The sequence below is a fragment of the Canis lupus genome, chromosome 29, assembly GCF_011100685.1.
Source record: "Canis lupus familiaris isolate Mischka breed German Shepherd chromosome 29, alternate assembly UU_Cfam_GSD_1.0, whole genome shotgun sequence".
Classification (NCBI taxonomy): Eukaryota; Metazoa; Chordata; class Mammalia; order Carnivora; family Canidae; genus Canis; species Canis lupus.
The window spans coordinates 17,053,390-17,067,083 of NC_049250.1; the positions used below are offsets into that span (position 1 = coordinate 17,053,390).

Genomic DNA, 13,694 nt, shown 5'->3' on the forward strand with positions numbered 1-13,694 from the left:
AATCTTGAATAAGTTTGTAGCTGTAATATGTTTTATATAAGTTGTCATACACTTGAAGGAATGAAAAAGAAACGGGTCATGACAGCTGGAAGCTGGGCTGTATTATCACTAAGGCCTTCGTGTTGCTATGAACTGGCTTGCCACACTACTGCTTAGGCTTGTAATTCCGCTGAAGATAAACAGTTGTATAGAACATCAACATTTGACAAAGCTCTGTGTCAGTGATGGATCAAGAGGAAAACAATACCACTCATAATTGTAGACAAAACATGAATGTTGTCCAAGCCACAAAAGACCAAGCATCCTTTCTCCTGGCTGATGAGTGATGGCTGCTTCTTAACCAGTTACAGCTTTAGATAAGATTTGCTGAGATGTCCAATAATAGAATTACTTTTACTTTTTGACAGCCTTCAATCCTGAGCAAAACTCTCTGCTCCCAAATTACCTAACAAGTCACAAACCCTATTAGTCTTTTCTAACACCTTAATACTGAGCTACCCCAGAGTTCCGTATGGTATGTATCAAGGATGTATCCCTTGATGCAATGAGTAATAAACCCAACTAGTTTAACCACAGTGGTGTTCCTGGTGGTCTTTGGAGGGCGTTACCAGGAGAAAGCTTGTTAGTATCTTTGACTCTTCAGTTTAATATCAAAAATATTATAGTCTCATCAGATAGTAAATATTAGAAATGATTAAATGTATACTTATATTTAATAAGTCTGATATTTTAGTTATGGCATGTATAATACATACTACCATTGTTTAAAAATATTACTCTGGTTACAAAACAATTTTAGAATTTATAATGGATGTTAAAGTGTTAAAGAGGGGCACTTGCGTGGCTCAGTCCATTAAGCATTGGACTCTATCAGCTTAGATCTTGATCTCAGGGTCATGAGTTTGAGCCCCTCATCAGGCTCCATGTTGGATAGGGAGCTTCCTTAAAAAAGAAAAAAAAGTTAGACTAAAGGGAAATTTAAGTAGCTATAAATTCAAGAGATCTTCCAAAGTTTGTTTAAATGGATGTGTTAATCATTTTTAACAGTATTATGTGGAGTCCTTAGAGGGAGGTTTGTTTCTGTTTTTTAGAAAATGACATTTCAGCTTAAATTTTGTATAAAATTCTGTTTCAAAGTATATATTAGCCCATCATTATCTTTTTATTTCTCTCAGAAATAAAATATTTAGGGAACGTAAGGGATTACTATTTGCTGTTGAGCTGTTTTGAATTTTTACTAGTAAAAATCTTTTGTCACAATTAGCAAATTAAAAGTGGCTTAAATATATAAAGTTTTGTTAGTTTGGCATGTATTTTGCTAAAGCCATATTTTAAAATCCGTGTTGTTTTTGGAATTAAGTAAATAATAGAATGAATTATGTACTATTCACATTATGTACTATTTAATTGATAAAACAGTTTTCTTTTTTTTTTTTTTTTTAGGTAAAGCTTGCTTTTCTATATTTTTACAAGTTATTGTCCCCCAAGTATTAAATTTAGTGGACACTTCTTTAACGTTCTTGCATTTGATATTGATTGTTTTTTTTCTTGTATCTTTTCTTCCACAAATTATGTTGACTAGGTTTTCTTTATACCCTTCTTTTAAATATTCCTTTGGATTTTTTCCCAGTTTCTTCTGTAACCCCCAACATTGCCCAACATTTAGTTCTGGGTCATCTTTTTTTATTTTCCATGTCCATGCTCATTTACCATGGCTTTTAACGTATTATCTTTAACATAGTTAACTCTTAAACATTTCTAATGTGGTCTTCTTATTTGAATGTGAGTCTTGAGTTTGTAAGTATCTGCTGGAAATTTCCATTAGCGTATCTTACTACCTCCAACTTAACAAATCTAAACCAAACCTTTCCAGGCCAGCCAGCTTCTTGTGGCTTATTCCTGTTCAGGATTCCATCCACATTTAGTTCCCAGCACTTAAGAGTTTTGTCCTCAATGACTCCTTTCTTGCTATGCATCTAATTAATCAGTAAGTTTCATGGATATTTGAAAAAAAATTAAAAAAAAATCCCAAGGTCAATAAGGAAAGGACAGTTAAAAAAATGTTAGAATAATTTTATATCCATACAGAAAAAAAAAATTAAATCTTGATGACTCTTAATTTGCACCATTTGCAAAAATTAACTTGAAATGGGTCATAGACTTGACTATAAGAGAAAACTATAAAGCTTTTAAAAGAAAATGTAGAAGAAAGTATCTGTGCTCTTGGGTTAGGCAAAAATTTCCTACATAGGACACAAAGCACAATTGATTCAAAAGGGATGAAAAATGAATTAGTAAATGAATTAATTGGACTTCATACAAATTAATTGGACTTCATACAAATTAAAAACTTTTGGTCTTTAGAAGACATCATCACATGGATGTTTACAGTAGCCTTATTCGTAATTGCTAAAACCTGGAAGCAACCATTTTTTTTTTTTTAATTCATGAATGGATAAATATACTGTGATATATCCCAACAATACAATATTATTCAGTGCTAAAAAGAAATGCACCTCAAAGACATGAAAAGACATGGAGGAACCTTGAATACATATGAGTGAAAGAAGCTAATGTGAATAGGCTACATACTGTATGATTCCAACTGTTTTTCTGGAATAGGCAAAACTATGGAGGGAGTAAAAAGATCCATGGTAGCCAGGATTCAGAGTAGAGGGAGGAATGAATGAGATGGAACATAGGATTTGGGGGACAGTGAAGCTATTATGTATGAAACTGTACTGGTAGATAGATGTTGTTATACCTATGTTTAAGCCATAGAATGTATAACACCTAAACTGAACCATGATGTAAATTATGAACATTGGGTCATAATGATGTATTGATGTATGTTGATCAGTAGTAACAAATGTACCACTTTGGTGGGGATAATTAGGCTATGCATGAGTGAGGGCAAGGGGTATGTGGGAAATCTGTACCTTCTGCTCAATTGTGCTGTGAGCCTAAAACTCTAAAAAAAAAAAAAAAAATTCTTAGTAGAAAAAAGTAAAAGTGCAAGTAAAAACCATAATCAGATACTATTACATATCCAATGACTTACATGTCAAAAATGGAATGACCAAGATCAAAATAGACTGAAAATACCCAGGGTTGGACAGGATATATAGAAATTGCAACCCTGATGCACTGTCAGTTGTGATGTAAAATGGTCTAGCTATGTTATACTTAGAGGAATAGTTTTGCAGTTTCTCAAAATGTTAAACATAAATATTATATATGACTCAGTAATTCCATTTCTAGGTGTGTATCTAACAGAACTCAAAGCATATGTCCATGCAAAACTGTACACAAATATTCATAGCAGCATTATTCATAAATAGCCCCCAGTTAGAAACAATCCAACTATCCAGTAATGGGTAAACAGTAAACTGATATTTCCATACAATGGAATACTACTTAGCAATTAAAAAAACACCTACTTAACTGATAGATGCAATTCAGAAACATTTTTAAGTGCAAGAAGCCAGACTACATATTGTATGATCCAATTACATGAAATTTCTACATTATTCAAACCATTATTCTTTCTACATAAAGACAAAACAGACCTGTTTTGTTACCTGAAGAGTTGTAGGAGTAACTGACTACAGAAGGACACAGGAATTTTCTGGATTTATGAAGGCATTAGAAAAAGTGATTGTGGTATTAATTGCACAACTGAATTTACCAAAACCTAGGGAGACTGTTCAGTAAAGTGAGTAAATGTTATAGCATATAAATTATTCCTCAATAGGAATAACATCTTATTAAGTTGAAAACAACTCAGGGCTTACTGAAGAATTATAGGGGGCACCTGGGTTGTTCAGTCGGTTAAGCATCTGCCTTTTGCTCAGGTCAAGATCCTGGAGCCTTGCAATGGGTTCCCTCTCAGACAGCCTGCTTCTCCCCCTCCCTCTGCCCTTTCCCCCCTTGTGCTCTCTTTCACTCATGCTCTCTCTTGCTCACACTCGCTCTTAAATAAAATCTTAAAAGGAATTAATGAGTCCATATTGATAATAAGCTGATAGATACATGTGGAAGAAGGAGGGGCTCATAGAATAGAGTGTCAATTGGTAAATATGCAGGGAGTGGTGGAAATGAAAAATTAGAATTTTGTAGCCATCTAGATTGAAAGATTGGATCAATTAAAAATCACCAATTGATTCTAAATCCAGGAAATTTTGATTAGGAGCAGTGTTTGCATGGTCTAAATGTATCTCCCTATGGGCTGCTTATTACAAGGGAATAGTGAAGAAATCAGCATGTAGAACAGGCAATCAAAAGTAATATCATTAGACAAACCATGAGAGACTCCTAACTCTGGAAAACAAAGGGTTGTGGAAGGGGAGGTAGGTGGGGGGATGGGGTAGCTGGGTGACAGGCACTGAGGAGGGCACTTCATGGATGAGCACTGGGTGTTCTATATTAGCAAACTGAATTTAAATTAAAAAAAATCACCAATGAAGGACAAATGGACATGTGTGTCTTTATATTGTTGATATTTTGAAAGGACACATCACCACCTAAGTAGTATTTCACCTGAGAATGCATAAGCTAAATTTAGGTTAAAAAGATCCATTAGATGGGGCACCTGGGTGGCTCAGTCAGTTGCGTGTCTGCTTTTGGCTCAGGTCATGATCCCCAGGGTCCTGGTATTGAGCCCCGAGTCAGGCTCCTTGCTCATCAGGAAATCTGCTTCTCCCTCTCCCTCTGCTGCTTCCTCGCTTGTGTGCTCCTGCACGTGCATTCTTATTCTTTCACTCCCTCTCTCAGGTAAATAAAGTCTTTTTTTTTTTTAAGATTTATTTATTCATGAGAGACTGAGAGAAAGGCAGAGACATAGGCAGAGGGAGAAGCAGGCTCCCTGTGAGGAGCCTAATGCGGGACTCCATCCCAGGATCCTGGGATCATGACCTTAGCCAAAGGCAGACATTCAACTGCTGAGCCACCCAGACGTCCCAAATAAATAATATCTTAAAAAAAAAAAATTAGGCAAACCCTGAAAGGGGAAGTTCCCCTGAAAGGGGAAGTGTGGATATTAGGTGAGCCATATGAAAAAAACAAGGTTATAAAAGACCAAGGAAGGTTGTGGAAATGTTCCAAATTAAGAAAGGCTAATGACACATGACCTAGACTGGATCTTGAGCTGGAGAGAGAGAAAAATAAACTGTAAAGGACACTGTTAGGTCATTTGGCAAAATTGGAACACAGACAGTAGATTAGATTAAAAAAATCCGTGTTGCTGAAGTCGATAATTCTGTTGAGGTCTGTAAGAACCTAATTTGACGCCTGATGGCTCAGTGGTTGAATGTTTGCCTTTGACTCAGGGCCCCGGACTCCCAGGATCAAGTCCCACATTGCGCTCTTTGTGTGGAGGCGGCTTCTCCCTCTCACTATGTCTCTGCCTCTCTCTGTCATAAATAAATAAAATCCTAAAAAAAAAGAACAACCTAATTCTTAATACACACTTGAGTGTTGAGGGGTAAAGGGTCCTCATGTATGTAATTCACCCTCTGAAAAATTTTAGAGAAAATTGTATATGTAGAGAATATGCTTGTGTGTCCAAAGAACAAAGCAAGTTGTGCAAAATCTTAATAGAAAATATGTAAAGAATAAATGGGTGTTCACTGTGCTGTTATTATTTTAAGATTTTATTTGAGGGAGAGAGAGAGAGAGAGAGAGAGCGAGCGTGCTGCGCATGAGCAGGGTGAGGGGAACAGAGGCAGAGGGAGCAGTGGATTCTTTGCTCAGCAGGGAGCCCAATGCAGCACTCCCATCCCTGGACCCTGGGATCATGACCTGGGCTGAAGGCAGATGTTTAACTGACTGAGCCACACAGACACCCTATTCGAGCTATTCTTATTGTAACTTTTTTTTTGTTAAGTTTGAAATTACCTCCAAATAGTTAAACACAAGTGAAAAAACCCAAAACTTAAAAAAAAAAAAAGTGCTTTGACTTATGGATCAAAGTGTGCGTGCGTGTGAGAGAGAAAATGATAGTTGTGCTTATTTTTTATTTTCACATATTTTAATGTATGTCCTAGGTTTTCACGGTAGTTGGGAGAGAAGCCAGCATGTGTATTTTGGTCAGTCTTACTTGAATTTTTCAATTTGGTAAGTGAAATTGAATAATACTAAATGTGGGCTAAGCCTGTATGTTGTTAATTATCCTAAAAATACTGTGATATAGCTGTGCTCATTGATTTTTTTTTTTGTTTTTAGTATCTGCAAAATGGCTGATAATTTGGATGAATTTATTGAAGAGCGAAAAGCCAAACTGGCCAAAGATAAAGCAGAATTGGAAAGTGATCCACCGTACATGGAAATGAAGGTAAAGTTGTTAATTTTTTTTCCAACATATTTCATTAAAATTGTCTCTGAAGATTAGTTTTGTGTAGGTGCAAAACATCCTTTTCAATGAGTGAGAATCTTCTGTTTCATACTTTTGTTTGGGTGTCCTGTCACTCTGAGTCTGAAAGCCTAATTCTGGACAAGATTGAATTGATTATGAATGAAGTTTTTCTGTTGTGGTGTTTTGTATGTCACAGTTTTTTCTCTCCTATTAGGGTTTAATTAATAATTGCTGTGCTAGAAGTGGTTCACTACTAGTAAAAGGAATTTTCATAATGTAGATATAAAAATAAGTTCTCATACTATACGTATTCTAGGTGAAAAGTACTTCAATAAATCAGCTCTTAAATTTTTAATCTACAAAAGTGAATTTATTGGAATAGTTTATTTTGGTATACTTTTCAGATTAGAATTTGTTCAAGTGTTTTTTTTTTTTTTTTTTTTTAATTTTTATTTATTTATGATAGTCACACAGAGATAGAGAGAGAGAATGGCAGAGACATAGGCAGAGGGAGAAGCAGGCTCCATGCACCGGGAGCCCGACGTGGGATTCGATCCTGGGTCTCCAGGATCGCGCCCTGGGCCAAAGGCAGGCGCTAAACCGCTGCGCCACCCAGGGATCCCTGTTCAAGTGTTTCTGAAAGCAATGTTTGAAAAAGACTTCTTAAGCTTTCCTAATTTTGATGAAAGAATGATCGATCCATTTAGTAAATACTTATTAAGACTATGCTAGGTACTATGCTAAGCTCTATTATGGCACTAATCTAGACAGATGTGGCACCTTCTCTCTTGAGCTCAGTATATTGATAAAATATAGGATATGAATTAATCTTGCCCATCATATAGTCCATTGTAATCAGAGTAACCATATATATTGGCTTGATAACATAATCCTGGTTTAACTGTTGCCCTATGTCTCATCTGGTTTAGCATGTGTCTTGGGCAAAGGTATAGGCATCTGGTTGACATGATAAGTAATATGGACAGTCTAATTATGAGGGACTTTTACTTACATAGCTAACATTTATTTTGTGCTAATTATGGAAAGTCTTAGTCTTTATTTTTATTTTATTTTATTCTATTTATCTTTATAATTCCAGTATAATTAATATGCAATATTATATTAGTTTCTGGTGTACAATATAGTGATTCAGCAATTGTATACATTATTCAGGGCTCATCGTTCTAAGTATACTCCTAATGCCCTTCATCTTCATCTAACTCTCCTCTGGCAATCACCAGTTTTCCAAACTTAAGAGCCTGTTTTTGTCTTTTTTCTTTGTTTCCTTAAATTCCATATATGAGTGAAATCATATGGTATTTGTCTTTCTCTGATTGACTTACTTAGTACAGTAGCCTTTAGATTCATCCATGTTGTTGCAAATGGCAAGAGTTCATTCTTTTTTATGGCTGAGCAATACTGCATTGTGTGTATATGTATATGTATATATGTATGGATAGATGCTTGGATTGCTTTCATATCTTGCTATTATAAATAATAATGCAAAAAACATATGGTTGCACATATCCTTTTGAATTCACTTTTTTCATTTTCTTTGGGAAAATACCCAGTAGTAGAAATACTGGATCATATAGTAAATAAATAAAGAAATAAATTTATTTATAGATTTTATTTATTCATGAGAGACACACACAGAGAGAGACAGAGACACAGGCAGAGAGAGAAGCAGGCTCCATGTAGGGAGCCTGACGTGGGACTCGATCCCAGGTCTCCAGGATCAGGCCCTGGGCTGAAGGTGACCATAAACTGAGCCACCTGGGCTGTCTATACAGTAATTTTATTTTTAATTTTCTGAGGAACTTCCATATTGTATTCCACCAGTGGAATACACTGCACCAGTTTGCACTTCCATCAAGAGTGCATGAGGATTCTTTTCTCCATATGCTTGCCAACATTTGTTTTTTGTGTGTTTTTGATTGTTGCCATTCTGACAGGTGTAAAGTGATATCTCATTGAGGTTTTTTTTTTTTTTTTCTTTCTCATTGAGGTTTTGATTTGCACTGTGGTTCCATACAAATTTTAGGATTATTCTATTTCTGTGAAAAACATTGTTGGTATTTTGATAGAAATTGCATTGAATCTGTAGATTGCTTTGGGAAGTATGGATATTTTAACAATGTTCATTCTTCCAGTGCATGAGCATGAAATATTTAACCATTTGTTCATGTTGTCTTCAATTTCTTTCATCAGTGTTTTATAGTTTTTACACATAGGTCTTTAACCTATGGTTAAGTTTATTCCTGGATCTTTTATTATTTGGTGCAGTTATAAATGGAATTATTTTCTTGATTTCTGCTTCATTATTAGTGTGTAGAAATGCAACAGGTATCTGTATATTGATTTTTTTTTAATCCTATGACTTAACAGGATTTATTTATCAGTTCTAGTACTTTTTTGGTGGAGACTTTAGGGTTTTCTATACATAGTATTATATCATCTGCAAATAGTGAAAGTTTTACTTCTTCCTTTCCAATTTGGATGACTTATTTCTTGTGTGATTGCTGTGGCTAGGACTTCCAGTATTATGTTAAATAAAACTGGTAAGAGTGGACATCCTTGTTTTGTTCCTGATATTAGGGGAAAAGTTCTCAATTTTACTCTGTTAATGTTGTTAGCTGTGGGTTCTTCACATATGGCTTTTATTATATTGAAGTATGTTCCCTCTAACTTCTTTGGTGAGAGTTTTTATCATGAATGGATATTGTACCTTGTCTCAAATGCTTTTACTGCATCTATAGAAATGATCATGTTTTATCCTTTCTCTTGCTGATTTTGTCAATCATGTTGATTGATTTGTGACTGTTGAACTACCCTTGCATCCCAAAAATAAATCCCACTTGGTCATAGTGAATAATTTTTTTAAATGTATTGTTAGATTTGTGTGCTCATATTTCATTAAGGATTTTTGCATCTATGTTAATCAGAGGGCCTGTAATTCTTTTTCTTTATATTGCCTTTATTTGATTTTGATATTAGGGTAAGGCTGGCCTCAATAAATTTGGAAGCTTTCCTTCCTCCTCCAATTCTTTTTTTTTTTTTTTTTTTTGGAATAGTTTGAGAATAGGTATTAACTCTTCTTTAAAATGTTTGGTAGAATTCACCTGTGAAGCCATCTGGTCCTGGATTTTTGTTTTTTGGCAGTTTTTTGATTACTGATTCAGTTTCATTGCGGGGAATTGGTCTGTACAGATTTTCTGTGTCTTTCCGATTCATATTTGTAACATATTGTTTCTAGGAATTTATCCATTTTTTCTAGGTTGTCTAATATGTAGGTATATAATTTTTCATATTCTTTTATAAGCTTTTGTATTTCTGTGGTATTGGTTATTTCTCCTCTTTCATTTTTGATTTTGTTTATTTGAGCCTTTTTTGGTGAGTCTACTTAAAGGTTTATCAGATTTTGTTGATCTCTTCTCTTCTCTTCTCTTCTCTTCTCTTCTCTTCTCTTCTCTTCTCTTTTCTTTTCTTTTCTTTTCTTTTCTTTTCTTTTCTTTTTTCTTTTCTTTCTTTCACAAAGAACCAGCTTCTGGTTTCATTGATCTGTTGTTTTTTAGTTTCTATTTCACTTAATTCTGCTCTAATCTTTATTTTCATCTTTCTACTGGTTTTGGATTTTGTTCTTTAGCCCTTTAGATGTAAGGTTAAGTTATTCTTTTGAGATTTTTCTTCTTGAGGTAGGCGTTCATTGCTTATAAATTGCTTTTTAGAACAGCATTTACTGTGTTACAAAGATTTTGGTCCGTTATGTTTTCATTTTCATTTGTCTCCATGTATTTTTTATAAATAAATAAATAAATAAATAAATAAATAAATAATTATTTATTTATTTATGAATGATAGTCACAGAGAGAGAGAGGCAGAGACACAGGCAGAGGGAGAAGCAGGCTCCATGCACCGGGAGCCCGAAGTGGGATTCGATCCTGGGTCTCCAGGATCGCACCCTGGGCCAAAGGGAGGTGCTAAACCGCTGCGCCACCCAGGGATCCCCTCCATGTATTTTTTTATTTCATCTTTGATTTCTTACGTGGCCCATTCACTTTTTAGTAGTATGTTTTTTAACCTTCATCTATTTGTATTCTTTCCAGTATTTTCTTGGGGTTGATTTCTAGTTCATAGCATTGTGGTTAGAAAACATGACTTTAATGTTTTTTAATTTGTTGAGACTTTTTTGTTGCCTAATATATGATCTGTTCTGGAGAATGTTCCGTGTGCACTTAAAGATTGTATATTCTGCTGTTTTAGGCTAGAATGTTCTGAATGTATGTTAGATTTACCTGTTCAGTGTGTCATTTGAAGCCACTGTTTCCTTGTTGATTTTTCTCTTGGGATGATCTATCTCTTATTGTAAGTGGGGTGTTAAAATCTTGTATTATTAATATTACTATCACTACTATTAATAGTATTGATTGGTATTTCCTTTTGTTATTTAATAGGTAGCTGCTTTATGTATTTGGGTGCTCCTATGTTGGGTGCATAAATATTTACAATTGTTATATCTTGTTGAATTATTCCTTTTATGATTGTATAGTGTCCTTTGTCTCTTGTTACAGTTTTTTTTTTAAAGTCTGTTTTGTGCACTATAAGTATTATTACCCCCATCTTTCTTTTCACTTCGATTTGGATGATAAATGTTTTTCCATACCTTCACTTTCAATCTGCGTGTCTTTAGGTCTGAAATGAGTCTCTTGTAGGCAGCATATATTGTGTCTTGCCTTCTTTTTTTTTTTTTTTTTTTTTTTTTAATGGGGTGCCAGGACCAATGGTCATCAGGTATCCAGGTACCAAAAAATTATGGTTCTGAAATATATTAATGTTGATTCCATAGGAAGAATAGTATAGCTGTCCTATGTGTGCCACTCACGACAGAGCCCTTGCTTTTTTATCCATTTAGTCACCCTATGTCTTTATATTGGAGCATTTAGTCCAATTACATTCGAAATAATTATTGATACATATGTACTTAATGCCATTTTGTTAAATGTTTTATGGTTGTTTTTTTTTCTTTTTTTTTTTTTTTTTAAAGATTTTATTTTTTTAATTGTTATTTATTTATAATAGTCACAGAGAGAGAGAGAGAGAGGCAGAGACACAGGCAGAGGGAGAAGCAGGCTCCATGCACCGGGAGCCCGACGTGGGATTCGATCCCGGGTCTTCAGGATCACGCCCTGGGCCAAAGGCAGGCGCCAAACCGCTGCGCCACCCAGGGATCCCTCTTTTTTTTTTTTTTTTTTTAAAGATTTTATTTATTCATGAGAGAGAGAGAGGCAGAGACACAGCAGAGGGAGAAGCAGGCTCCATGCAGAGAGCCTGACGTGGGACTTGATCCCGGGACTCCAGGATCATGCCCTGGGCTGCAGGCAGCACTAAACCGCTGTGCCACCGGGGCTGCCCTATGGTTGTTTTTATAATTCTTTATTCCTTCCTTCCCTTGCTGTCTTGTGGTTTGATGGGCTTTGTTTAGTGATATTCTTGTATTCCTTTCTCTCTTTTTTTTTTTTTTTTTTTTTGGTGTATCTATTAGTGTTTTTTTTTTTTTTTTTTTTTAAAGATTTTATTTATTCATGAGAGACACAGAGAAGCAGAGACATAGGCAGAGGGAGAAGCGGGCTCCTTGCTGGGAGCCTGATGTAGGACTCGATCCCCAGACCTGGGATCACGCCCTGAGCTGAAGGCAGATGCTCAACCACTGAGCCATCCAGGTGTCCCTCTATTAGTGGTTTATGATTTGTGGTTACCATTAGGTTTATATATAACATTTTATGCAAATAGCAGTCTATATGAAGTTAATGATTGCTTAAGTTTGAATCCATTATAAAAGCACTAAATTTTTACTTCCTTCTCCCTCATGTTTTAGGTATATGGTGTCATATTTTACATTCTTTTATTTTGTGAATCCCATTACTGATTTTTATAGATCATTTGATTTTACTACTTTTGTGCCTTAACCTCTGTACTGGTTTTATAAAGGATTATTATTCTGTCTTACTATGTTTATATGTACCTGTGAAATTTGTTCCTTTCCTACTTTTCTTATTCCTGCTTTGATCTTTCTTTTCGACTCAAAGAATCTCCTTTAACATTTCTTATAAGGCTGGTTTAGTGGTGATGAATTCCTTTAAATTTTGCTTGTCTGGAAAACTCTCTCTTTCCTTCTATTCTGAATGATAGCCTTACTGGGTAGAGTTTTCTTTATTTCAGGTGTTTTCCTTTCATGGATAAGGCTTAGTCTTAAGAGGCTACATTTATGATTGACGTGAATCTATGAGATAAATACTGTTGTTATGCTCATTTTCTAAATGAGTAAACTGAGGAGGTTATAGAATTAGTCGAAGTAGGCTTTGATTCCTGATATCCTGCTGTATGTAGTGCTTACTCTCTTAACCATCATATTACATTGCCTTCTTTCTAGTAGCTGCTCTGGTCAAGGAGTTGTGTCAAGGACTTTATATGTATTATTTTATTTAATCATGATATCCCTGTTAAGTAAGTAGAATATTTTTGTTTTACAGATCAAGAAAGTGAAGCTCAAAGGGGTTAAGTAATTCTTCTAGGTGCATACAGTGGTGGATTCATGATTGGAACCATCATATGTTCAGCCCCAAAGTCTATGGGTTTAACAACTCTCCACTTAGTACAATCTTACAGTGTTTGGAAAGGGTATTACAAAGTCTTAAATATAATTTTATTATAATTTCTCATATTAAATAGTATGTAAATCAGATTTTTAAAAAAAGATTTTATTTATTTATTCATGAGAGAAACAGAGAGAGGCAGAGACACAGGCAGAAGGAAAAGCAGGCACCATGCAGGGATCCCAATGCAGGCCTTGATCCCGGTACTCCAGGATCACACCCTGAGCCAAAGGCAGATGCTCAACTTGCTCTGCCACCCAGGTGTCCCAATCATGATCTTTTAAGTCTTAATTCAAATATCACTGCTCAGTCAAGTCTTTCAGTCCCTCTTGCATCATTTATGGCCCTTCTTACCATGCTCTAGTGTTTTCCCCATAGATCTTACCACTTACTCTCTACGTATTACCATAGTTTAATTACATATTGTGTTTATTGTTTGTCCCTTCAGTAGTTTGAACTCCATGATTGCAGAGATTCTCATGTTTTTTTCATTTGTGTTTCTAGTGCCTAGGAACTATGTATAGGAACTTAGTGAATATTTGTTGGTAAATGAATTCTTATATTAGAATTTATTGCATTTATTACAGTATTAAATACTTTTGGTTAATTCCTCAAACTTCACATTTAAATTTCTTCCATGATGTATTGTGTAATTTTGTCAAGTCATTTAATTAAAGTATTGAGATAGA

General features: G+C 35.0%; 1 protein-coding gene and 1 non-coding gene across 29 annotated transcripts in view; one reads left to right on the plus strand and one right to left on the minus strand.

Annotated features, from left to right (window-relative positions):
- The window catches only part of CSPP1 (centrosome and spindle pole associated protein 1), a 183,604-nt gene that overhangs the window by 4,079 nt on the left and 165,831 nt on the right, over positions 1 to 13,694 (plus strand). For 20 of the 28 annotated variants that reach the window (XR_005381064.1, XR_005381063.1, XR_005381062.1 and 17 more), the window contains exon 2: positions 6,223 to 6,331. Coding sequence is in view for 21 of the 28 variants with exons in the window: in XM_038579453.1 (XP_038435381.1) it covers positions 6,233 to 6,331 (99 nt within the window). In the remaining 7 variants the exon portion in view is untranslated. Of the gene's footprint in view, positions 1 to 6,044; positions 6,115 to 6,222; positions 6,332 to 13,694 lie in introns of those variants that run through there. The other 8 variants (XM_038579450.1, XM_038579465.1, XM_038579466.1 and 5 more) reach the window with 2 other exon arrangements.
- LOC119877731 lies at positions 11,117 to 11,253 on the minus strand. Its single transcript, XR_005381323.1, has one exon. It is a non-coding gene; the product is annotated as a U11 spliceosomal RNA (small nuclear RNA).